Here is a 26,339-nt window from a genome sequence, read left to right as displayed (position 1 = left end):
AGCAAAGTAGTTTGAGATAGCATAGTATAATTATAATTGCAGTCCTAGTAAGGCTCAGTAAAAGGTGTACATATTGCTGAAATATTTGTGGCTGTTTGATGCATACAAAACTTGTTGGAGTAAAAAAAAATAGGTGCAGGTTCCTTATAGAATGATTATATATGAAACCTTACTACATGTGTTGTGAAACATTACTACATTATTCTGATCACAACAGGTGAGATGGACTATGTTCCTCATTATGGAGGATGAATGATATTGCTTAATAATATTCATAAATCTTATATGTTTTTATATGTACCATTCACTGACCTTCTCTAGAACCTAGTTATAATTAGGCCATGCTGCTCTAATCTTTTAATAATTTACCCAGATGCTGTTGTTCCATCTTTTGAATGTCATATTGATTATGCTTAACACACACACACACACACATATATATTGGCAGAAACTCTTTGAATAAAGAAGTAATATTTATTAAGTAGTTTAAATTTAATCTCTATTATAATATCAAGTGATGTTTATTACTTAATTTCACTTTCTTCATTTTATGAAGAAAATTGAAGTGCCTTCCAGGTCATACCTTTCATAATAATAGCAGTACTAAATATTTGTTTATTTACTTTTGTTTTTATGTTTTGGACCATCATTAAAAAGTTGCTTTTAGAATGGAAGTATATTGCTATAATTCATACTCTGAAAGAAATTTAATTTAAATATTTGGATATTGGTCTTTTCTGTAGGATGCAGCCAAATATCAGTATATTGATGTGATAAGTGAAATAGTAATAAAGCGTGCTTTGGAAAAAGAAATAACTTCAGGGCAAAAACTTGGAAAAGCTAAAGAATCTGAGGAAAAAAGCCGATATGAAGGTTTATTAGTTAGAACAGAGGACAAAATTACAACAGTTTTTCTAAACAGGCCTGAATGGAAAAATGCTGTTAATCTTCAAGTAAGCAGACTGTCCTAAGACTTTAAAAAGTAGACCTTTCATTTACTTTAGGACTAAATTGACAGCGACAACATTTTAGCTCCTCTTGTGTCCTGCATAAATATGATAGAGCAGTGAGTTTATATTAATGAATTCAAAATGAATATACTGTTTGTTTTAATGTGTAGACAATGTTGTATTATATAGATATTGATTACTGATAGGAAAACATTAGTACAGTAGTAATTGTAATTAATAAATGTTACATTCCTATTCGAAATTTCTCTTTCTCCTTAACTCATCAAATTTTTTCTTCATTGAACTTCTTTCAGTTAGTTGAAAGAGATCTTCAGGCAAGGTGATACAAGATTTGTACATGTCCCAGGAATTTCATCTTTCTTTTTATGATTTCAGTACTCGGCTCTTTTATTTCATGTAATATTCTTTCATTTTGTTTTCTCTTCTAGTTTACGCCAAGTTATTTTGTGATGGTACATTTTAAATGTTTTAATTTTTTTTTCCAGTTTTCAGCTGTAATAGTAAAAATCTGACACCATATTATGAATACATTCCACACAGATATTTTTATGAATCTTCTTCATGTCCTTGTTTATTTTTAATCACATCTTAATATATATATATATATATATATATATATACTTGCCTTGCTCATATATATATATATATATGAGCAAGTAGGAAGCAATGTGAAAGAGCAGGAGAGTAAGGAAGGAGAGATTGAAGTGGTGCTTATGAATGAAGAAGTGGGTAGCATGAGTGTAGAGAATGGGAGAACAAGTGTGCAAGACCAACATTGAAATGGGGAGATTCATGTTGGACAGGGAAACACAATGTGAGAAAATTTGATGCCCCAAGAGGATATGAATATGTGTGTAGACGAAAAGGTAAAGGGATGACCTGGGATGTAGGAAAAACAGTTCAATCTGAAGAAAGTTCTGGGAATGAGTAAGGAGAAAAAGAAATGGCCTGAGGAAAGTTATGCAGAGGCACATCTAATAAGTGGTATCAGCGAAACTTGTTATATACCAGGAATGAGCTGTTATGTTTGTATACGAATGGTAGAAGTATCAGAAACAAGAAAAATGAAATGGTTGTACTGATTGAGTTTGTTCACTCAAAAATAGTTGGCATAAGGAAAACATGGTTGGATGAGGATGACATTCTGACAGGAATAGAGACAGAAGGGTATGATGTATTTTGTGAAGATGGAAAGGGTAAAAAGGCAGGTGGAGTGCTATTGATGATAGAAAAAGAGTTATGGCCATACAAGGCAGAGATGAAAGGGGGAAATAGTAGTAATGGTTTTGAGGCAGTGCGGCGCGAGATAGAACTGAATAGAATGAAATACTTAGTTGGCTGATGTATAGATCTGGTAATTTGTAAGCAAATAAGAAAAGGGGTGATTATTATGGGCAGTTTTAATTATGGCAATATAGACTGAGATGATGAGATAGCAACTGGAAGTAATGAAAATTAATTTCTTGGGTTTATGAGGCACAACTAGCTCAGGCAGTATGTAACAGAAAGCACACGAGGATTGAAGGTCTTGAATTTGATCATCTCATCAGAGGATATTATTATAAATGAGATGGCAAATCTCCCTTCAATTACTGAGAGTAACCATGAAGTAATTATATGGGTGGTTGCCAGCCTTGTGAAGAAAGAGCACATGTGGAACTACAAGGTTGATGATTATTAGAAGCTCGGGAGGCAGCTTGTAGCTGTAGCATGGAATGAGGAGTTAGGTGGAAAGCAGTTCAGTGCAGCTTTGGTGATATTCAAGAACTGTCTAGTATTCCATAGGTCAGGAATACAAAGAAGGTAGGCATAAAATGGATAAATGAAGAGATTAAGCATGCAATGTAGAGGAAAAATGGCAATATGGAGGCAGCATAAGAGAAGTGGTAATAATCAATTCCATGAGGAATACAGAGGACAGGCAAGGATAACTCAGTTGGTAAGGGTAGCAAAAGTTCAGTATTAGCAGCAGATCTATCTATTTGATAGATTACTGCATGAAAAAAAAAAAAATCTTAGAACATTCTTTTGATATGTAGCCAGCAAAAAGAACGATTGTAGTAGGATGGCACTGATTGGAGAAAATCGTATAAGGATAATCGGATAAGGATATTTAGATAATACTGAGAATATAATTGAGATATTTAATGGGCAGTTAATAAAGCTTTCATCCTTGTAAGCTTTACAAGGATGCTAGTGAGTGAGGAAGAGGTATTGGGAATTTAGCTAACTTGATATTAATAAGACTGTGGGACTTGATGATATATCATCACGTATTTTGAAGGAATGTGCTAAGGAGTTGAGATCTGCCATGACATATTTATTTAATATGAGTCTTACATTGGGTCATTCAAACATCAAATTATAGCCAATCTCTATGTCAGATGTTGTAGTTAAAGTGTTGGAAAGGCTAGTGAGAATCAGGATCCAGATTTGGGTTGACAACAATGGTATTCTCTTTGATGGATAGCATGATTTGCTAAAGGAAGATCATGTTTTAGTAATATACTTACTCATTACAGTAAAGTGATAGTAGCATTGGATGTGAGAGATGGATACACAGTAGTATACTTAGACTTTGCAAAGGCTTTTGATAGATTACTGCATGATAAATTGATAGTCATTGATAGTCAAACTAGAGCGAATGGGATTGAATGTTAGACCAGTGCATTGGATTGGAGTCTGACAGGTGTCAACAAGTTGCATATGAGGAAGTAATATCCCAGCACAGGAAAGTCACTAGTGTCTTTCAGAAAGTCAGCCCCCCCCCCCCCAAGGCGTGTGCCTCGGGGGGGCTGCTTTAGGGCTATTGCTGTTTAACCTGTATGTTAGGGAAGATTTGAATGGGGATATACAGTTGTTTGCAGATGGTGCAAGTTAGAATGAACTATAAGGAGTATAGCAGATATTGTAGCCTTACATTAAGACTTGGATAGACTGAGTGAATGGGCATGGGACTGGGGACCCCAATTCAATGTTGCAAAACATAAGGTTTTAAAATTTGGAAAACAAAGGTGGGATGTAGAATTTATTCTTGGTAAGGATATATTGTTGGAAGTGGAGGAAATCAGAGATCTTGGGGTGATGGTGGATAGGGATCTAAAATTTAGAGGACATATTGTCAAAATTATGAGGGCAATGTAACAGATTCTGGGAATGATGCAAAGGACACTGACTTGTAGAAGTAAGGAGATTCTGGTTCCATTGTATAAGACTCTGGTTAGGCCACATATTGACTATTGTGCACAGATTTGGTGACCTGGTTTTCAAAAGGATGAAGAGATTTTGGAGAGGATCGAGAAGTTATTGATCAAAATAGTTTTTGATCTCTGGAATGTTGAATATGAAGAAAGATTGAGACAATTCAATTTGCAGGGTTTAGTGGATAGGACAGAGAGGTGATAGAGACATACAAGTTAGTAAGGGATTGTTATAGGATTAATGTTTTTCATAAAATGGTGGGAGATTGGTGGAAAAGAAGAGGTCATCCGTGAAAGCTGTATAAGGAGGATGTGAGCAAGGGAGTGAGAAGCAGGTTTTTTGCATGGAGAGCTGTGAATGATAGGAATGCATTGTCTGAGAGCATGGTGTATGCACAGAATTTGAATGTGTTTAATTGGTGGTATGATGAACTGTATGTATGACAAAGGGACCTCTTAGATGAGTCTGTGATTCCATTAGGTCTTAGGATAATAATAATAATAATGATAAAGGTGACATGTAAACTGAACATAAAGATATTTTTGATGCATAGAACAATTCCTTTGAAAGATTGTTAAATTAAATAAGCAATGACAGAACAGTGTTAGAATAATATTCAAGATGAATGCAATCAGGAGTACATATCACTACATTAGGTGGAAAAAAAACTATCAAAATTTTAAATATGGAAAGGCATATTTAATGGAAAGGCAAATGGTGTAGATGGCATTCAATTAGAAATGCTCACATATAAAAGTATGAAGTGCCTGCATGCCATAATTCAGAAGATCTGGTTATAGGATCAGATTTTGGATGAGTGCGGTACAGCTCATTGTACCCTGTATAAAAATTGAAATAGAACTGAATGAGAAATACAGAGGAATTTCCTTACCGAGTGTTCTAGGTGAGATTATGTAAGGATACTTGAAAAGATGGTAAGAAAAATTACTGAAGAGGAGCTTGGCGAAGAATAAGCAGGGTCAAATTTAGGTGGGAAATGAATTTTATCTCCTAGAGAGAGATTCATAGTTAAGAATTTATGGCGACACAACACACATGTTAAAATAATTACTTTTCTTAATATTAGGAAAGTAACTATTGGCATTTTGACCTCTGTATTGTCATCATCAGGAAAATACACATGTATAAGATCCAAGCTACAGAATCACAGAGAGAGACTATTAACCCCACTTATTGGAGATTAATTTTCTAACTTCGCACTGAAACAGTGCTGCATGCTGTGGTCCCATGTGTAGGACCAGAAGAGGCTCAGGCCCCAACAACATCCTATGCTATCCAACTCCAGACCTGAGGATTAGAGAAGTCTTCCATGTGCCAGTGTACCCTGCAAGGCTTGCACTGAGGGGATATTGAGAGGGTCCAAAGCTTAGTAAGTCCATATAACTCTGCTGACACCATATACTTTTAAAAGATTCAGTTGCAGAAGTTTGATACAATATGGTGGTGGTGTTCCTCCTAAAGTAGCCATACTAAGTCTTGATTTTCAGCATAATAGGCAGTTTTCATGATAGAAGGTTGTGAGTGGTCTCCCAGCACCCATTAGTAACAACTAACAATTAGTTGTTGTTACTAATGAGTTAGTTGTACATTAGTAACAACTAACTCATCTCCTGTTTTTACTATGAGACCAGGCCTCTTCAACCCAATGTTAGTCCTATAGTGAGATTCTGCTGCTGTTATCCAACCTTTGTTCTTCAACCTATTCTCTATAACCCTCACTATTGCATTGTTTCTTCTGACATGTACTCCTTGTGTGCAATAACAACATTAGCAACATGAGCCAAAGTTTCTATACTCTGACAGCTTGCTCTGCAGCTCTTGTTATCACTTCTTCCCTGAGTTATATGAGCTCGAGTTGGTAGAGCATTGATTCTCGTTCTAATTACATCTGTATATTCAAAACCAGCAGGAAATGAGTTTCATCCTTGCTCCATTGATGCTTAGAGAGAACATATTTAGATTCTTGTAATTCAGCTCCATCTACTGAATGGTGTAACATTAAAGCCCATCTCCTTTGTTCAGCCAAGGCAATCATAATCGGTGTTTTTCTATCAAGTACCCATCCAGAGGTACATCTGTAATCATCCTTAATACATGAAGTCCTAGAAGCAGCAAGACATACTTCTGAAGTGGAGATAAAAAATTTTTGTAATCTGGATAGACATAATCTAGGTACTAGCCATCATAATGAGGGAATACCAAGATCTCTGTGGTTTACAGTGTCGTAGAAAAATGCTAGTGGCACATCGTGAGGAAGATGTAACCAAGAACAGACTGCTGAGCAAACTGCTACATCGATCCGAGATAGTACTGAGAGTGAGACTTTATCTAGGACTAACTGATGACAGAGACTAGGAAGAAAGAAATAATTCAGAATGAAGAGCCTCTGTTGTGGTTTAAGTAGAGATTTATGGAGAGAAGAAATAAAAGATCCTAGAGCGAATGGGAAAGATAAATGACCTGTCGGAGAGAACACTAGGTTATCTCCACTCCTCCAGAATGGAGATAGAATACAAGGACATGCCATCTAGGGAAAATTCAAACTTCTCACCCTTCAGTTTCTTATCTCTACCTGAGGGAACAAGAGAAAGCATACTTAATTGGTCACATTAATGTTTAAGCCTCAAACTTGAAAGAAGTCTGCTTAGTTGAGGGGGTTCCTACAAGCCTTCTCTAGTAGAGGCTATGAGTATAAGGTCATAGCATTAACAGTGGTTGTGTAAAGAGGGTAGCCAATATGGCTTTAGAGAGAAAAGAAACTCATCAATGACACAATTAAAAAAATAGGGGAGAACAGGTCTCCTTTCACATACTCCTAAGTGCTGGGATAGACATCGATTTGGAGCCTTGGGAATTTTGTTAGGAAATTTGCAGAGTAAATTTCTGATGTGTAGGTGAGGTAAACTTCTGGACATCCTACAATAGCCAGAGCTTAACCCTTTAACTGCTGATTTTATATTTTACTGACATTTTCCCATGTGCTGAATTAATTTTGCAAAAAATTTCTAAATAAAATCAATTAAAATTCTTACTGAAGTAAGATGTCCGGAAAGCATCATACATTCTTGATATACACTTGTCACTTTCAAAAATGGCAATAATAATGTTTTATAAAATTTGCATAATCAAAGGGTGTCCACTTGATTATGCAAATTACACACATTAATTTATGTAGAAATTAATCAAAATATATAAAGAACACTATTATTTACAACACAGTTATTACTAAGCCTACCAAGTGCCAGGGTATGAAAATCCTAAAAATTTAGCACGGAATCATATTTTTCAAAACAGGGCTGTACACAGAGTCCAACGTCACATTTGGTGCACATATACCGGCTCTCACGATACTTCTTCTGCTCAAGAGTGGTATTGGAACAGACATAACAAACTCGAGCTGCATTCTTCTTCTTCTCAGTAGAAGGTACAAGAGAAGGGAAATGCCTTTCTTTGAGATGCTGTGGTTGATCTCCAGGTGATGGACGGCCTTTCAACCTCCATGTTGTTTTGGGGATATGGTACTTTTAAATTATTTCCCTGATAAGCATGAGTTGGTAGTCTGCTAAGTTTGTGTTTTTTCCAAATTTTACATTATAGAGACAGTGGGAATTTAGTAAGGTCATATCCAGAAGGTGGAAAAATAGTTTTTTGTACCACTTCATAGGTTTTCCTCGTACACTCAACAGAAGTGACCATCATATCTGTCCTGTCTACAGCACCCATGTTGACATTGTAATCCACCACACAATGTGGTTTCACAATATTCTCTCCTGTCTGTCGATCTTTTTTGTCCATCTGTGTAACATCATTTTCATGCAATAGAAACTTCTCTCCTGTCAAGCCATCTTATTGCAAGAATATTGTCTGTATGTTTTGCTTCTATTTGTCCCTTATTTAGTTTCTGTGAAAATTTAGGCATTCCCTTTCTATTTTTCCTGACTATACCACATGCATTGGTCTTTTTTTTATGCAACCAGTCGAAAAGTAGAGGGCTGGAATACCAGTTGTCGATCCATAGTGTGTGACCCCTATGTAAATATTTCATCATAAGTGTTTTCACAACTACACCTGACACACCAAGGTCATGCTCAGGGAAGATGTCTGTGTCCTTCCCAGTGTACACTGTGAAATATGTGATGAAACCTGTTTCACAGTCACAGATGAGAAATAGTTTTATTCTGAATCGACTTCTTTTTGAAGGAATGTACTTGACAAATGATAATCTACCTTTGAAAAGAACAAGACTTTCATCTATACACGAATTTTGAAAGGGATAGAACATTTTACTGAAACTTTTTCTTAGACTTTCAATTACAGATTTCAACTTATATAATCTGTCTCCTTCAGGTTGATTTTCATTATCACTAAAATGCAATAATCTAAGTAACAACAAAAATCTGTCCTGGGCCATTAAAATCAGAAAACTTGGGGGGTTGAAAGGAGAGAATCTGTAGACCAATATTCGGAAATTTTAAGTTTTTTTACCCTTGTCATTAGCAGTGTAATAGCTAGAAAAATGTAAAGTTCTTGAGGGATGGTGTTTTTCCACTGCTTTAGTCGTGAAGATGGTCTATTATTTGTGGTGAGGTATGAAACTTGTTTGTTTCGTAAGCTATTGTTGTCATTAGTTCTATGGTAAAAAATTGTTCAAAAATATGTAAAGCTGAAGAATCATCAGTGATATTACCTGTGATTATTCCTGAATTACTGCTATCAAATTCATGTACACTTGGAGTAAATGCATCATCATGCCACATCTTAGGTACACATTCACTTACACACATTCATATCGAGACTTTTGTCACTATCTTACTCGCTTGTAACACTTACATCACCAGGATTTTCTTCATCTGAAGTACACAATCACAATTCACTTAACTCAGACAATTCTTCTCCCGACTCATTTGTTGTTAACAATTCATCAATTTGATCATCAGTAAGATAATGTGGATATTTAATGATAGATGCCATATTGTGAAATCCCCACACTCACGTGGTTTATGCATCATGCTGCATATGATTAGTTGCACCAGTTCAAATTTTTCTCTTTAGATGTCATACCAGGACAGAAACCCAAATCAAATAAACTTCAATTGATTGGCAATAGATGGAGGAACCTACCTGCGAAGTTTGAATATCTTATGACGATTCTTTCCATACTAAAAAATTGTATGAATATGGGAGGCACATACCAACTGTACATATATGGGCTAGCAAAGCAGGCATGAATTTCCAAGCCTGTAATACGTTCTCAGCAGTTAAAGTATAGCTTGAAGGGAGACACCATCAAAGGCCTTTCGGAGGTCCAGGGATGTCAAAAAGAGAGACTGAAGTTGGCATTTGGATTCAGAGACGAGAGGAAAGAATGAAGATATTCTCAGCACAGTCATCTGCAGATATGAAGAGGTGCTCTGCCTAAAATCATGTTGGATGTGTGACTATAGACATTTAGCTGACACTTTAAGAAAGAGGCATAAGAGAACAGGAGCAGTTGTTATTGGATGGTAGTCTGAAGGTACAGCTGCATCTTCCTTCTTTGGAATGAAAACTGTTCTTGACTGGTGAAGATATGATGGTTGACATTTGGTAAACAGAATTAGATCAATTAAATTTTGCAAGATAGGAAGAGGAACCTGTCGAAGCTCCACAGCAGTAAAGCCATCTGGTCTTGCATCTGATGAACTAGTTGGAAGTGAAGACTTTATTTCATCAAAGGAAGATGGACAGAAAAGTTCTGTTTTTGGAATGCCTTGAAATAGAAGGAAGGCCTAAATCAGGTAGGCATGGTGACATAGTGGTGAAGACATCCTCAAAAGTGGATAAACTCCTCCTTCATCTCACTTGGGGAGGAGATGCTCCATCCAGTATTGTTCTAGCACAAATGCTTCTGTTCTTTTATATATTGCCTGCATTTGGGCATAAAGTCGCTTTCTGTCTTTCAGCTTGGATCGAACAAATGATACAGGATGATAATCAACCGACCAGGAAGGAGGACGTTGCCTAGAAAATTCCATCTCCAAATAATCATTCAACTTTATAATAGATACTTTGTTGAGTGACAGTTTAATATTCTTTAAAACTCTTGTGACTATACTGATTTATGATTATAAATTTGTACTGTTCATGTGCTTTCTGTTTCTCTTTAACTTCCCTCCAAAAGCTTTTTTTTTTTACCTCTGCTTAATGATGTTACTCATCCATTTAACTCCTGCTTGATTTATCTCTTGACTCTGTCTAGGTATGTCATCTGCAATTTCCTTCAATCATCCCATTACTGTATTATCATTATTCCTTAGTAATTACATAAATTCCATTTCTTTTGCTGTCTTTTAATCCCATGCATGTTTCCACAATTGAAGTTTTCCAATAATAATTACTCACCCTTTCCTCATTGAACTTATTTTCTGATGTTTACCATCCACATCATCCTTTGCATTTGTTCTCTCTGCCTATCTACACCAGATGGCTTCAAATGTACTACTTTCACTGTCCTCAAGGCTGAACTATAAGATAGCAAGTGAATAAAACATGTTAAACACAGCAAATAACTTGAATGAAAATAGCGCAAATATTCTATACTGAAAATAACAATATCATCTAGGTGGAACAAACAAGCAGTTCAAAGAGAAAAGGATATAAGGTAAATACAACAATCATTTAACTATTGAAATGGTTAAATGATATAATATATATATATATATATATATATATATATATATATATATATATATATTGTGATTATTCATTTTTACTCGCTAGAAAATATTATAAGTTAGTTTAAATGACTGATACCGAGAGATAAAGAGATGACATGATTTATTTAAAAAGATACTACTAGTTTACTAGTTTTGTTGAATGGATCAATTTCTTCAGGTATCACAATCAAAGAAATATATAAAAAATAACAGATACTTAAAAATTGCATTAACAGTACTAGTACAAAAAGACAGTAGTACATTTTGAAAACAGTAATGCGAGCTTGAGTTCCAAATAAAAGTTGACTACATGCTGTCACGAGTGCCCCAGTATTCAATACTGGGGCACTCGTGATAATATTACCGGCAATATTAAGACCTGTACTAGACCAAGTTGTCAAGTACAGGTCTTAATATGGTAAATTACATCAATTCAAGACCTTTAAAAACACGCTTTTTTAAAAAAAATTGCATATCTATGGAAACCAAGTATGAATCTTTGCTTTTGCACACTAAAGTAAGATGGCTATCCAGGGATAAAGTGCTATTCCGAATTTTAGAACTTAAGAATGAATTATTGGCTTTTTTGTAAAATGTCTTGAAAATGATATTTGGTGTGCTAAATGCCACAAGTTCCATTAAATGCTTGTTTATACACTTGAATCAGAACTCTATCTCTCTTTCCTTGGCATACTTCTCAGTATTGCAGTAATCCTCTGGGCTACCTTCACCACTTTTGCAATATGTTCCCTGAACTTCAAGTTTCTATCATTCATCACCCTGATGCCCCTTTGCTTACCCCACTTCCTCTAGTACTGTGTCTTCAAAATGATATTTGGTGTGCTAAAATGGCATATTTAGCCGATATTTTCAATTACTTAAATAGCGTTAATACAAGTATACAAGGAAAAAATGAAAATATTTTGACATCCACTGACAAATTGTCAGCTATTTAAAAAAAAACGTATCTGTTTGGAAAAATCGCATATCAGAAAAAAATACAGTAGATATGTTTCCTTCACTCCATAATAAAAATGTCAAGGGAATTATTTCAGGTATAACATAACATTTGACAATATTGGAAGAAAAGATTTCAAGTTACTTTCCTTCCTTAAATACACACAATTATGACTGGATGTATGAAATCCATTTGGCACAGCTAATACATCGAGTTGTGAATTTTCATTACAAGAAGAAGAGCAATTAGTTACCTTGTCGATGGATCATACTCTAAAAATGAAATTCTCTGAAATAACTCTTGAGGAATTTTGGATTTTTGTCCAAACCAAATACCCAGCTCTCTCTCCACAAGAGCACTGAAAATTTTGTTACAGTTTTCAACATCATATTTGTGTGTTTGGTTTCTCAATATTAACCAATATAAAAACTAAAAAGCATGAAAGACTTACTATAATAAGTTTAATCCTTTATCCAAGTGTGAGCAAACAAAGTTTGCGCCTAAAAGTATCTTCAGGACTAGGGTAAGGTGGTACAACACCGGGGAACTCGTTGCAAAGGTGGAGCAAGTTAACATCACTCCTATCTCAGTATCTCCCATAATGCAAAACACATCTCCTTGCTGATATATCCGCAAGGATCTTGCTCCACCTTTGCAACGAGTTTTCCGGTGTTGTACCACCTTACCCTAGTCCTGAAGATATTTTCAGGTGCAAACTTTGTTTGCTCACACTTGGATAAAGGATTAAACTAAATTTATTATAGTCTAACCAAGTGAAAAATAAACTTTTAACAAAAGAAAGACTTACTAATATAGACAAAGAGATGAGGGTAGCTATATCACATATTAGACCTGATATTTCTGAAATCTGCAAATATTATTATTATTAATTATTATTAAACAAGACCGCATGGAGTCAAAGACTCATCCAGGAGGTCCTTTTATCTCACACACACATCTCATCATACCGGGTCTTAAACACATTCAAACTCCTTGCAGACACCACACTCTCAGGCAAGGCATTCCAATCATTCACAACTCTGCACGAAAAAAACCTGCCTCTCACTCCCCTACTCACACCCTCTTTATACAGTTTCCAGGGATGACCTCTGGTTCTCCCCTGATCTCCCACTATTCGCTGTAGAACTTCTCCACCATTGATCCTATAGCAACCCCTTACCAACTTGTAGGTCTCTATCATATCTCCCCTCTTCCTTCTCTCCACTAGTCTCTGCAAATTACATCTTTTCAATCTTTCCTCATACTCGACATTCCAGAGGTCAGAAACTACCTTAGTCAGTCGCCTTTGGACCCTTTCCAACATCTCTTCATCCTTCTGAAAACCAGGTGACCAAATCTGGGCACAATAGTCCATGTGTGGCCTAATCAAAGCCTTATACAATGGAACAAGAATCTCCCTACTTCTACACGTCAGTGTCCTCCTCATCATTCCCAGAAGTCTTTGTGTTGTCTTCACAATATTGGCGATGTGACCCCTAAATTTTAGATCCTTATCCACTATCACTCCCAGATCTCTTATTTCCTCTACTTCCAACAATATATTCTTACCAAGCATAAATTCTGCATCCCATCTTTGTTTTCCAAATTTTAAAACCTTACATTTTGCAACATTGAACTCACACCCCCATTTGCTTGCCCAATCACTCAATTTATTCAAGTCTTCTTGCAAGGCCACAACATCTTCACTACTCTTTATCGTTCTTCCCAACTTTGCATCATCTGCAAACAACTGAATATCTCCATCCAAATCTTCGCCAATATCATTAATATACAAGTTAAATAGTAATGGCCCTAAAACAGATCCCTGAGGCACTCCACTAGTGACTTTCCTTTTCCTGGATATTGCACCCCCATACACAACTTGTTGATACCTATCAGATAGCCAGTCTCCAATCCAATGCACTAATCTAATATCCAACCCCATCTGCTCTAGTTTGACTGTCAACTTATCATGAGGCACTCTATCAAAAGCTTTTGCGAAATCCAAGTATATTACTGTGTATCCTTCTCCTCTGTCCAAGGAAGCAGTCACTTTATTGTAATAAGTAAGTAGATTACTAAAACACGACCTCCCTTTAGCAAATCCATGCTGTCCATCAAAGATTATACCATTGTTGTCAACCCAACTCTGGATTCTAGTTCTCACAAGCTTCTCCAACAACTTAACCACAACACCCGACACACAGATAGGCCTATAGTTTGATGCTTGAGTTTGATCACCTCCTTTATGAAGTGGCACAATCTTGCCCTCCTTCCACTCTTTAGGGACTTGACCAAGTGCAAGACTCGTATTAAAAAAATATGTCAAGGCAGGTGTCAACTCTCTGGCACATTCCTTCAGAATACGCGGTGATATATTATCAAGTCCCACAGCCTTATTTACATCTAGTTTACTCAACTCCCCAAACACCTCTTGCTCACTTACAGTCAGTCTCTCCTCCCCATCATCAACTGCTCTTAATCTCTCCATGAAGTCACATTCACAAGATTGAAAGATCTTTATGAACTGCTCATTAAGTATCTCCACCACACATTCTGCAACAGCTGTCTTTATACCATTTCCTCCAATCAATGTCATCCTTCCATAATCATTCTTTCTTTTGCTGGCTACATATCGAAAGAACTCCCTAGGATTCTTTTTAGCTTCATTAGCTAACTGCTGTTCATACCTCTCTTTAGCTACTCTCACCAACCAAGTCACTCTCCTTGCCTGGTCTTTGTAGAACTCATGAAATTGGTTACTTCCACTTCTCTTATGCTGCCTCCACAATGCCCTTTTTCTCTGTATTGCATGCTTAATCTCTTTATTCATCCATCTCACACCTAACTTATTTAACCTTCTCACCCGTGGTATACATTTAGACATTGCATCCACTAAATATTTTTTGAAAATCCCCCAAGCTGCATTGATCTCTTTTCCAGCTAACTCCTCATTCCATGCTACACCTGCAAGCTGTCTCCTGAGCTCTTCATAATCACCCCCCTTGTAGTTCCACATATACCCTTTTTTCACTGGGGTCCTTGCACTGCTGGCAACCACCCAAGTAATCACCTCATGGTCACTTTCACCAATTGGTGGATGATTTGATACCTCATTGATAATTACATCCTCCGATGAGATGACCAAATCCAAGACCCTTAATCCTCTTGTGCCCTCTGTTACATACTGTCTGAGGTAGTTATCCCTCAAAAACTCAAGAAACTCATTTTCTTTACTTCCAGTTGCTATCTCTTCATTCCACTCTATATTGCCATAATTAAAATCACCCATAATGATCACCCTTTTCTTATTTGCTTGGCTTATTTGACTATACATTTCACTATCACCACCATCCACATTACCAGGTCTATAACAACATCCCACCAAGTATTTGATTCTATTCACCTCTATCTCACACCATACTGCCTCAAAACCACTGGCCCCATTTCCCCCTTGCATCTCTACCTTGTATGGACATAACTCTTTCTCTATCATCAATAGCACTCCCCCTCCCTTTTTACCCCTTCTATCCTCACGAAACACATCATACCTTTCCATCTCTATTCCTGTCAGGATGTCATCCTCATCTAACCATGTCTCACTTATTCCGACAATCTCTGGGTGCACAGACGCAATTAGTGCAACCATTTCATCTGCCTTGTTTCTTATACTTCTAGCATTGGTATACAAACACAACAACTCATTTCTGGATCTACAGCTAGTTCCACTGATACCACTCACTCGATGTGATCTCTCCATGCTGGACTGGGGCCATTTCCCTTTCTGCTTCTTCATTTTAGAACCCTTTGCAATTCCATCTGTTTCCTTTTGATCCCTGATCATCCCATTACTTTCCTGCCTACACATTCTCTCACCTCCTCTTGGAGCATCCACCTTTCTCACGCTGTGTATCCCTGTCCACCCTGAGCCTCCCCGTTTCCCTGCTCCTCTTGCACACCCATTCTCTCATTATCTATACTCATACCACTCACTTCCACATTCATTTCCACTCCTTCAATCTCTCCTGTCTTACTCTCCTGCTCTTCCACGTCACTCCCCTCTTGATCTGATTCATTCTCTCTATTCACTTCTCTACCTTCCAGCAGCAGTCTCTCCAAGCGACTCACACCATAACCACTCAAATGCAGTCCATCGCTCCCATACAGCTCACTTCGTCCCTCAAACTCATTCCACACATTAACAAACTGTACTGCCATCTCCTCACACATTTCAGCCAGAATATCATTCATAATCCTTGCTCTCCGCCTCATTTCACCACAAGGAAAGCCGACAAGGAAAGTCGATGCATAGTTTTATTGTTAGTTTTATAACCCTAATCATTAGGGTTATAAAACTAACAATTAGGGGAAAACGAAAAGCGTTAGGGCCTAATGCTTTTGGCGTTCCCCAAATTTTTCTTATAATCAAAAGTGTACCGTGATTTGGAAAATGTTAAGAACAGCTGATCTATAGGCACACAAATTCTGATGCAAATCCGCAAACATTTGGTGATGTGGTACATGCCTGTTTGGGTACCTTTCGTGATACATTCGTACAGCGGCGTGTCCATTACTGTCAGCTAACCCGTAAGCGAGCTGCATGTCTGCCATCTTGGTGTTTGTAAAACGATGCATGTTCTTCTTCGTACGATGTCGAAATCTTGAATGAGGAAGCCCCAATTGCTCACCTGGAGTGCTGGCAAACATCGCCACGTATCACTTTCGGGTGGCATTTCCAGTCATGTTTTCCTATGTGAATATGGTTGATTTTGATGTTCTCTACCTCCCCTGAAAGTTTGTACATAGAATTTTGAACCACCCTGTATGTATATATATGTGTGTATATATATATATATATATTATTTAATATATTATATTATATTATACTATAGCAGTTTGCTTAAGGGTCAAAGCTAAATAACTGGACCTCCACATCGCCTTTCAGGAACCAACTTGAGCTTCTTACCTAATGTCCAATCCTCACCTTCACATGGTGCACCTCATTAGTAGATATCTGCTGGGCAGATATGTACTAATGAGATATGTACTAATCCTCACCTTCACATGGTGCACCTCATTAGTACATATCTGCTGGGCAGATATGTAAACAAACAAGGATGGGCTGGCAATTTTGACTTAGCCGACCAAAATGTACTCTATATTGGCTTAAACCACAAATGTATATGATGGCATGATGAGTTTTCATGCCAGCTGGGGCATCACCTGGTTGAACAAGGCCCCCACTGTTTTCATCACAGAACCAGGACAAACAACAAAGAGTCAGCTACTGGAGCCAGCTCCAAATCAACATCTAGAGCATAGGTTCCCAAAGTGGGCGGTACCGCCCCCTCCCCCAGTGGGCGCTGAAGCCTTCTAAGGGGTCTATAGTAGGATCAGAAGCATTTGGGGATGTTCAGGCGGTCTAGGGGTCGGTGGCTCTTTATAGAAGAAATTAATAATATATATTTAAAAATTAATTATTTTCTTGATTTTGCGATTAGATAATCATTTAAAATTTAAATATTGCATTTTAATTCATCTTATGCCCATCTTACACAATGAATTTTTTTATCAATTTTCTATTCTATCAATTTTTTTTATCAATTTGATGGTGTTTTAATTATTACAATAAGATTCTTACCAATGTAATGCAATCTCTAAATATGTATTCCGAATTTTCATATTTAAACCATTGTATGAAACTTCACATTAATTTGTTATTTTTGCTTTGTATTTTTACTTTATAAGTTAGGAATAAACAATTTTGTAATATATTTAATGGTGTTTTAATTATTAAAATAAGATTCTTACTAATGCAATGCAATCTCTTAATTGTATTCCACATTTTCATATTTAAACCATTATATGAAACTGTGCATAGTGTTATTCGAGCATACATTTTACTATCTTTACATATGGGCTACGTTTCACCAAAATCAGTATAGCAATAACTGTGTTCAAGATGAAGCACATATTGGCCACTTCTTTTTAAAAATTTAATGGCATAAGCAGTAATGTATCATTAGTTGCTATTTACGTCAAAAATATCAAACGGCTTTAACGCGGAAAACTGTTATAATGGGGGCGTTACAAAATTTATGTCTTGCAAAGTGGGCGGCGGCCCGAAAAAGTTTGGCAACCTATGATCTAGAGGATGAAGAATAATAACAAACCCAATGTCAGAAGAACTGGAGATAGAAACTGTCAATTTAAGGAATATCAATGGAAAGAAAGTCAAACTTATGGAAGAACTGGAAAAGTACTATGTGGACATTATTGACATTACTAAAACAAAGAAGAAGATCTCAAAAACAGGTGAGATCTTACTAATATGAAGTATAGAATATTATATTCAGGCAATAATGATCAAAGAAAGGAAGGAATAGAGATAGCATTCAATGCCAAACATAAGATAAACTTCTCGATCGGAAGGCAGTTTCAAACAGAGTTATGTGGGCAGACTTCAAAATGGGGAAATGGACGATGAAACTTATTTGTGCCTATGATCCCACAGATGTTTTTTTTTTCTAAGGAAGGAAGGAGGAATTTTTTAAGTCATTGGTACAGGCAGCTGATATAAAGAAATGGGAAAAAAAGTGGTCCTTGTTGGGGGATCTGAACATCAGAGTAGGAAATAAATCCCACCAGGCATATATGAACAGTTTGAGAAAATTTGGAGAAAAGGGCAAAGCTAATAATAATGGTAAGTATATGTTGGATTTCTTCTCAGGACATGGACTAGTTATCACTAACATGTTCTAACATACAAATGGGCACATGTTCACATGGAGAGAGGACACAAGAAATAAGAAAAATCTCATTGTTAATAGTGATATCTTCATGCTGTTTCAAGATACAAGACTTTACAGAGGATTTGAAATAGGAAGTGATCACTATTTAGTTTGTTTTGAGCAGGATAAAACTGAATTCCATATAAAATTCAATTTTAAAAAGTTTTAAAACAAATCAAAGTTAAGCAGCTTGTAGAGGTACACTGTAGACATGAACATTATTAATGAAAAAATGAAAGAATTTGAAAACAAGAACTAAACCTTGGATATTCAGTGTCAAACCCTGAAGAAAACATTGATTGATCAGCTAGGGAGGTATGTGGTGATGTCTGCAAAGATAGAAAAATGGTGGACACAAGAAGTTAAAGAAGCATTCTTGGAAAAGAAGAAAGCATGCCGAAAGCTCCTAGCAAATAAGTCAGCTGATACCCTAAAAGAATCCAGAGAAAGTAAGAGAGCTAAGCTATGTATAAAAGTAGCTAAAGAAAAGCCATGGGAAGACTTTATTATTATTATTACCACCAGACTTCTATGGAGTCAAAAGACATCATGGGAGGCACTGTTACACACAAAGTCTGTCAAAGCCATGCTTTAAACTCATTTAATCTATCTACATTCACCACATTTTCAGGCAATGCATTCTACTCACCAGTCATTCCCAATGTAAAGAACCTGTTCCTTATGGCTGCTCACATCTTCTTTATTCAGCTTCCAAGTATGTCCTCTTGTTTTTCCCCTTTCCTCTATTCTCTGAAAAATTAATATTAATATTCCACATTAACCCAGTGACAACCCTTTACCAAGTTAAATATCTCAATCATATTCCTTCTCTTTCTTTTTTTAATTCGCAAGGCTTTGCAAGCTATATTCCTCCAATTTGTATCCCCCCCAATCTATTCTCATATACCAAAGATCTTAGTCAGTCTTCTGGACCCTTTCCAATGTATTCTCATAACCATGAAAACCATGGGACCAAATCTGTGCATTATAATCCATACAAGATCTAATCAAGGTCTTATACAATGAAATCAGATCCTATTTATTTCTGAAAGTTAAGGTCCTCTGGATCATTGCCATCATCTGATTTGATAACTTCACAACTTGTACATCATGACCTTTGAACTTCAGATCCTTGTCCACCGCTCCAAGGTCTCTTATCTTCTCAACTTTCTTCAGAATTTCCCCACCAAGTGTATACTTTTCATTGGATTGCTGCCTGTCAAACTTCAGAACCACTTTGCAACACTGAACTGACAGTTCCATACTGTTTCCCACTCAATTATTTAAGTCCTCCTGTAATACCACATCATCTGCTTAATTTCTCATTACTCTCTCCAGATTTGCATCATCTAGAGTTGTATATCATCACCTTAACCTATCTCAGTATCATTAATATATAAATTATATAACAATGGTCTCAAAACAGGAGTATGTATAGCTCAGTAATAGTGGTGTTTGCATCCTTCTTTCTCCACATATTGAAAAAACTCATGAGGGTCTTTCTTGGCCTGATTTGCTAATTTATGCCCTAATGCATTTTTGTTGTCCTTATCAACTGAGTCAGCTCTTTGTACTTTTCATGCAACTGATTATTGCTGTTATTCATCTTATGTTCTTTCAAAGTGCCTTCCTCCAGATTTCATGCTTATTCCCCTCATTCATTCATTTTATACCATCTTATTTAGCCTTTTGATCTTTGGAATACATTCACACATTGATGCTCTTATGTATTTCTCTGTCATTTTATACCACCTTATTTAGCCTTTTGATCTTCGAAATACATTTACATATTGATGTTGTTATGTATTTCTCTGTCAGTTCCCAAGCAGCATTTATTTCCTTACCACTCAACTCCTCATTCTAAGCTATTGCTCCAAGCTGTCTCCTAAGCCTGGCGTAATCATCAGTCTTGTACTTCTATATATATCCTTTCCTCATAGAAGTCTTCATATGGCTAGCAACAACTACCAAGTAATCACTTCATGATCACTCTCACCAACTGGAGGAAAGTGTGAAACATCACTCACAACTGCATCCTCTGATAAAATGATCATATTTAAAACTCTCGATTCTTTATGTACTGCCTAAGATAGTTGCCTATGAAGAACTTGAGAAATTCATTTTCCTTATTACTAAATGCTATCTCTTCAATTATATGACTCAATCTATACTTCCATAATTAAAATCACCCCCAATAATCACCCATCCCTTGTTCAGTAACTGAAGTTGCTTATATATTTCTTTATCACCTCCCTCCACATTCCCTGACTTATAGCAACACAACTGATTCAGTGGGGGCAGCAAGAAACTCAGCTACTTAAATTTGCAAAAAAAATCCATCATTTGAATGATGGCTGGGGTCAAATAGACCCCATTGACTAATTAAAGGTTAAATAAAATTATTAGGGAATGGATAGCATTAATGACAGAATCATATGACAAATGGAGACATTGAGAAAATACTTAACATTGTTAGCCTTTAAGAATGTACTAGCAGAACTACTTTATGGGTGATATCATCACTTAAACAGAATAGGAGAGAAAATGTTAACAAAACAGGGGTGTTTGATGCCAGGATAGCATGCAGGCAAAGATCCAGAGGAAAATCAAGATGCAGATAGAAATGACTTAAGACACCAAAATATAATATATAACAATAATTAGACAAATAACAGATGGATTTGGAGCAAAATTGTTGATAAGAAGTTAGTAATTGTCTAAATTGTCTGGAAACTTGGGTTTTTTATCTTCATAAAAACAGCAGAATGCATTTAATTGACATATCATATTAGGCTCATTGCATAAGTTGCCTTGTCTACAATTCCAGCAAGTCACAATCAAAAACCTACTTTGCTGTCTTATACAATTTCTTGAGCTTATCTTGTCCATTTCTCTTCCCTCCTCTCATTTTGCTTTCCCTTTAGAAAATCTCTACAGAATTCATCCACTGAACTCTCATTACCTTCTATGCATCATTCACAATCTCTTCTACTGTTTGTAGATTATATTTTTTAACCTATTCTGCATAAACAAAATTCTGCTAACAACAACAGTAATATAATTCATATATTATTGTTGAAGCACAACTGACCAAATCTTCACTTTAAGGCAAGTCTTTGAGAAATCTTGGGAATATGCCAAGACTGTCTACACATGTTTTGTGGACATGGAGAAGGCATATGACCGGGTTCCTCGGGATAACCTTTGGCAAGTAGTACAGGAGTATGGAGATGGAGTGGATGGCCAACTATTAGCTGCCATCAAGTCCCTGTATGAATGCCCGGAGTTTTGTGTCAGGGTAAACAGCACAAAGCCTGAACCTTTCACAGTTTCCGTTGGCTTCCGCCAAGGGTGTGTTCTGTCACCCCTCCTTTTCATAATATTTATGGATTGGATTGATAGGCACAGCAGAGGCAGTGAGTGTGTCCGAATTGGAAGATGTAGCATTGGACGTCTGCTTTTTTGCAGATGACCTCGTTCTGCTTAGCTCTTCCATAGATGACCTCCAGCAGACCCTGGATAGGTTTGTACAGAAGCTGGAATGAAGATCAGTGGCCAAAACTGAAATATTTGTGGTCTCAAGACAACCATCCTCGTGGACTCTAGATGTGAGTGGAGTCCCACTGAAGCAGGTGGAGAAGTTTAAATGCCTTAGGTCCATATTCACGAGTGATGGAAAGTGGAACGAAGAGCTAGATACTCGGATTGGCTTAGTAAGCACAATATTGTGGGAGCTTGGCCGTTCAGTAGTATTGATAAGCAGGAGTTACTCCAGAAGGCAAAGCTGGCTGTCTTCAATGCATTCTATGTCCCCATCCTCATCTATGGTCATGAGAGTTGGGTAATGACCGAAAGAATGCGGACACGAATCCAAGAGGCTGAAACGAGGTTCCTTCAAGGGTTTGCAGGGCTGACAAGACTCGACAGAGTCAGCAGCTCTGCAATTCGGGAAACCCTCAATACTCAACCGTTGCTACTCCGTGTTGAGAGATCACAGTTACTTTGGTACAGGCATCTGGTCAGAATGCCACAAGAGAGGCTCCCCCAGCAGGCCCTCTTTTGCCAAGCCAGAGGGTGGGAGGCCACATGGAAGGCCAAGGACTCGCTGGATAGATTATATCCAAAACCTTGGGTGGACACGTTTGGGAGTCTCACCAGAACACCTGACCTTGGTGGCAGAGGATCGTGACCATTGGAAGTTCCTCTTGCAGCTGCTGCCCTCACAGCCCAGTTTGGAAAGGTGGTCCTTGAAGATGAATGAATGAATGAATTATTGTTGTTGTCTACTTTTGCACTTTGTTTTTTTCCAGAATTTTTTCATTCCATTTATTGAACCGAAATTTTTTGCAGATTCATTCAGGTGAAGGAAAAAAGTATTGATCAGAGCACATCCAGTCCACATTTGATATTAGTATGAGTATTAGCATTGTTTTTGAGCCTCATGGATTCAGAAGGCACATTAGTCAGTCTCTCACAGGCTGCAATGCATGTATATTTCCCTACAAACATTCACCATTCATTCAGGTATGCATTCTACTCATTTATTACACAACATGCAGAAATTCTCCTTTTTTTGTTTCCTTACTCACATGACTCATAAACTTTCCTGGGTTAATCTCTCATTCTGCAAACACCTGTTGCCCTATGCAATATTGACTCTATATTAATCTCATAGGGTCCTCTCACCAACTTGTATGTGTCAATATCATATCACCTCCTCTCCTCCTAAGCTCTGCCAAGTACATTCCCTCAATCTGTTGTACTTAATTCCTCAGTCTTAGTCACTCACTTCTGCCTTCTAATGTTTCTTTATCACAGATGTCCACAAATCTGTGAATATGGTCTAAATGGTGCCTTATTAGTTTCTTATTCCGATTTGGCAGTAATTTTTTGGATAACGTAATGTGTTCCCTAAACTTCAGTTATGTATCCACCAACGCTTCCAGATCCCTTGCCATCTCTGTTTTCTGGAACAAAGTTCCTCATTACATTTCATTTCATTCCACTATTTCTTGCCAAAGTGAAGTGAAATTTTCATTCATCTGTCCATATGGCTAACCTGTTGAAATCCTCTTGTGACAAAGCTTGCTGAAATTGCTTTTCCAAGCATAATCAGTAAACAACCAATTATCTCTTCTCTTCATTACCTCTTCTCAAACATTGATGTATAATATCAATATATAGATTACACAATATCAGTCCCGGAATATAACTTTGTATTACATCAACTTAAAACACAGGAAGTCTCAAGACCTATAACATTGCCATGTGGCTAACCTGTTGAAATCCTCTTGTGACAAAGCTTGCTGAAATTTCTTTTCCAAGCATAATCAGTAAACAACCGATTATCTCTTCTCAAACATTGATGTATAATATCAATATATAGATTACACAATATCAGTCCCGGAATATAACTTTGTATTACATCAACTTAAAACACAGGAAGTCTCAAGACCTATAACATTGCCATGTGTGTTTTTTTTTTTGGGGGGGGGGGGGCATTCATTTGACTGCAGTCTGACACCATAGTGTCAGACTGCAGTCTTTGCACATATTGAGGAAATGTGCAAAGGAGCTAGCAGTGCAACTGACTGAGTTGTTCTACAAAAGTCTGGCAAAAAGAACAGTTCCAGAAGAGCAGACAGAGGAAAAAAACAGTACTCCTGACTAAGGGAAAATCCAAGACAGTGGTGGCAGACTTGGATTTTCCCTTAGTCAGGAGTATCTGCTCTTCTGGAAGTGTTCTTTTTGCCAGACTTTTGTAGAACAACTCAGTCAGTTGCCCTGCTAGCTCCTTTGCACATTTCCTCAATATATGTGGCAGTATCCCATCTAGATCCAGAGTCTTATTAATTCAAAGTTTATTTAAAATTTCAAAACACTTCATATTCCTAAACTCCTAGTCCCTTCTTCTTTCCCACCATTTTAGGAATCCCAGATCCCCTAACATCAAATACACTGACAAAAATATTAATTGAACATTGCCACTAGAATTGAAGTCAGTCTTTCATACTCTTTCTCTTGGTTTAAAGCCTTATACAGTGGAACCACTGTTAATAGTCAATCCTGTGAATATGGTACAGTGAAATTAACATAACACTTAAAGGCAATACACATAGCCTTCTATATTTATATTCAAAACTACAAAATCTTTATACTTAACTAGAACCGAAGTCAGTCTTTCATACTCTCTCTCTCTCTTGGTTTAAAGCCACGTAACATGGGACAAACTATTAACCACTGTTAATAGTTTGTCCCATGAATATAAGGGAAGTTAATGCTTGGAAACAATAGAAATGGCCTTTACACTCAACTAGATGATCTGGCATTTTTTACTCATTTATTTACTTTATCAGCTGAGGCATATCTTCCAGAATGGGCACTATATCATTTGCATTCATAAAGATTGAACAGAGATAGACAGAACCATAGAACCCAGTGAAACCAAATCCACCCAGTTACCATCTATCTCCTTTTATGCTGCTCCTCCATACTCAGCTGTTTGATATCTGTTAACTAGTCCATCTCCAATCCATTCCAAAATCTGATTATCCTAGCCTAATTCTTAAGCTCAGATATCAAATAAAAAGTGTTCTGTTATGATTTATTTTGCTGTTAAAATAAATCATAACAGAAAGATTCAGATGGAACTACCTAATCTAGCTATCAATACTGTTACAACTTAAACAGTGCATAAACTTTTAATCTGTCTGTAAATCATTTATCAATCATTTACAGTTTTCAGCACATACAAACCACATGTATAACATGCATATTGCATCATTCAATGTTCGAAATGTACCCCCTTTTGCTTTCACACACTCCTGAAGCCTGTGAGGCCACATATCGATGGCCACTGCTCACTCCAAATCTACCTTCAGACCGGTGATGCTGGGGTGTCATTTCTTGCAAGCTACTCTCTCAAGCTCCGACCACAATTTGAAGTCCAGTGGTTTCAGATCGGGACTTTCAGATGGCCAATCAGATGGTGATATGTTGTCAGGCACATTTGCTTCCAACCAGTGTTGTGCAGAGGGCTGAGTCCTGTTGGAAGGTCCACTGCCTACTGTGAAACAAGGTGTTTCAGACACAGGTTCCAGCACGGTGTCTTGATATACTTTGGTGGAGGTTTTGACTACTTTCTCACAGAAATGCAACTTGAATACCCCTGATACATCATCTCCCCACACCAAACCATCGCTTACAAGGCGGGAGGGGGGGGTGAAAAAGTGTTCTGTTATTATATGAATCCTGGGCGCTATGGAACTTGCTGCGACCATCTGGGGAATATACCCAATTTAGGTAGTTAAACAACTCGTTAATGGGAAAAATTTCCCATCTGTAAAGAAAATATCTCCGTGTCTGCTGTTTGCATACTGCCGGAGAAGTATCTTTTATTTTATCACCCTCTGCCTCATAAGTTGTGGTGTTAGGAAGTGTCCAATAGAATGACAATAGGTTCTTGCTTCCAGGTCATCATTTAGTACATGTGACATCGTTCTCTAGGAAATATTCATCTCTTGTAACATCGTTTTCTGCATTCTCACAGGATTATGGTGGAGGCATGTCCTCACAAGCTGTTGTGTCCTAACACAGTGTGATCGACCTGTTCTTTGGCGGTCAGATATATCTTCTGTTTCATTATAACAGTTAATAGCCCAATAGATAAACATCCTACTGATCCCAAATATTTTTAGCATGT

The 26,339-nt window shown here is 37.1% G+C and overlaps 1 protein-coding gene across 1 annotated transcript in view; it reads left to right on the top strand.

Moving 5' to 3' along the window:
- LOC150100945 (enoyl-CoA delta isomerase 2-like) overlaps positions 1-26,339 on the top strand; it is a 181,891-nt gene that overhangs the window by 98,312 nt on the left and 57,240 nt on the right. The window contains exon 6 of the mRNA XM_090401940.1: positions 744-953. Within this exon, the coding sequence (XP_090258066.1) occupies positions 744-953 (210 nt within the window). The remainder of the gene's footprint in view (positions 1-743; positions 954-26,339) is intronic.

Source organism: Typopeltis vanoorti, chromosome 12, assembly GCF_054136105.1.
Source record: "Typopeltis vanoorti isolate ZY-2024b chromosome 12, IOZ_Tvanoo_1.0, whole genome shotgun sequence".
Lineage (NCBI taxonomy): Eukaryota > Metazoa > Arthropoda > Arachnida > Uropygi > Thelyphonidae > Typopeltis > Typopeltis vanoorti.
The sequence above is the reverse complement of the archived record's forward strand: the minus strand, read 5'-3'. Positions and strand labels throughout refer to the sequence as shown.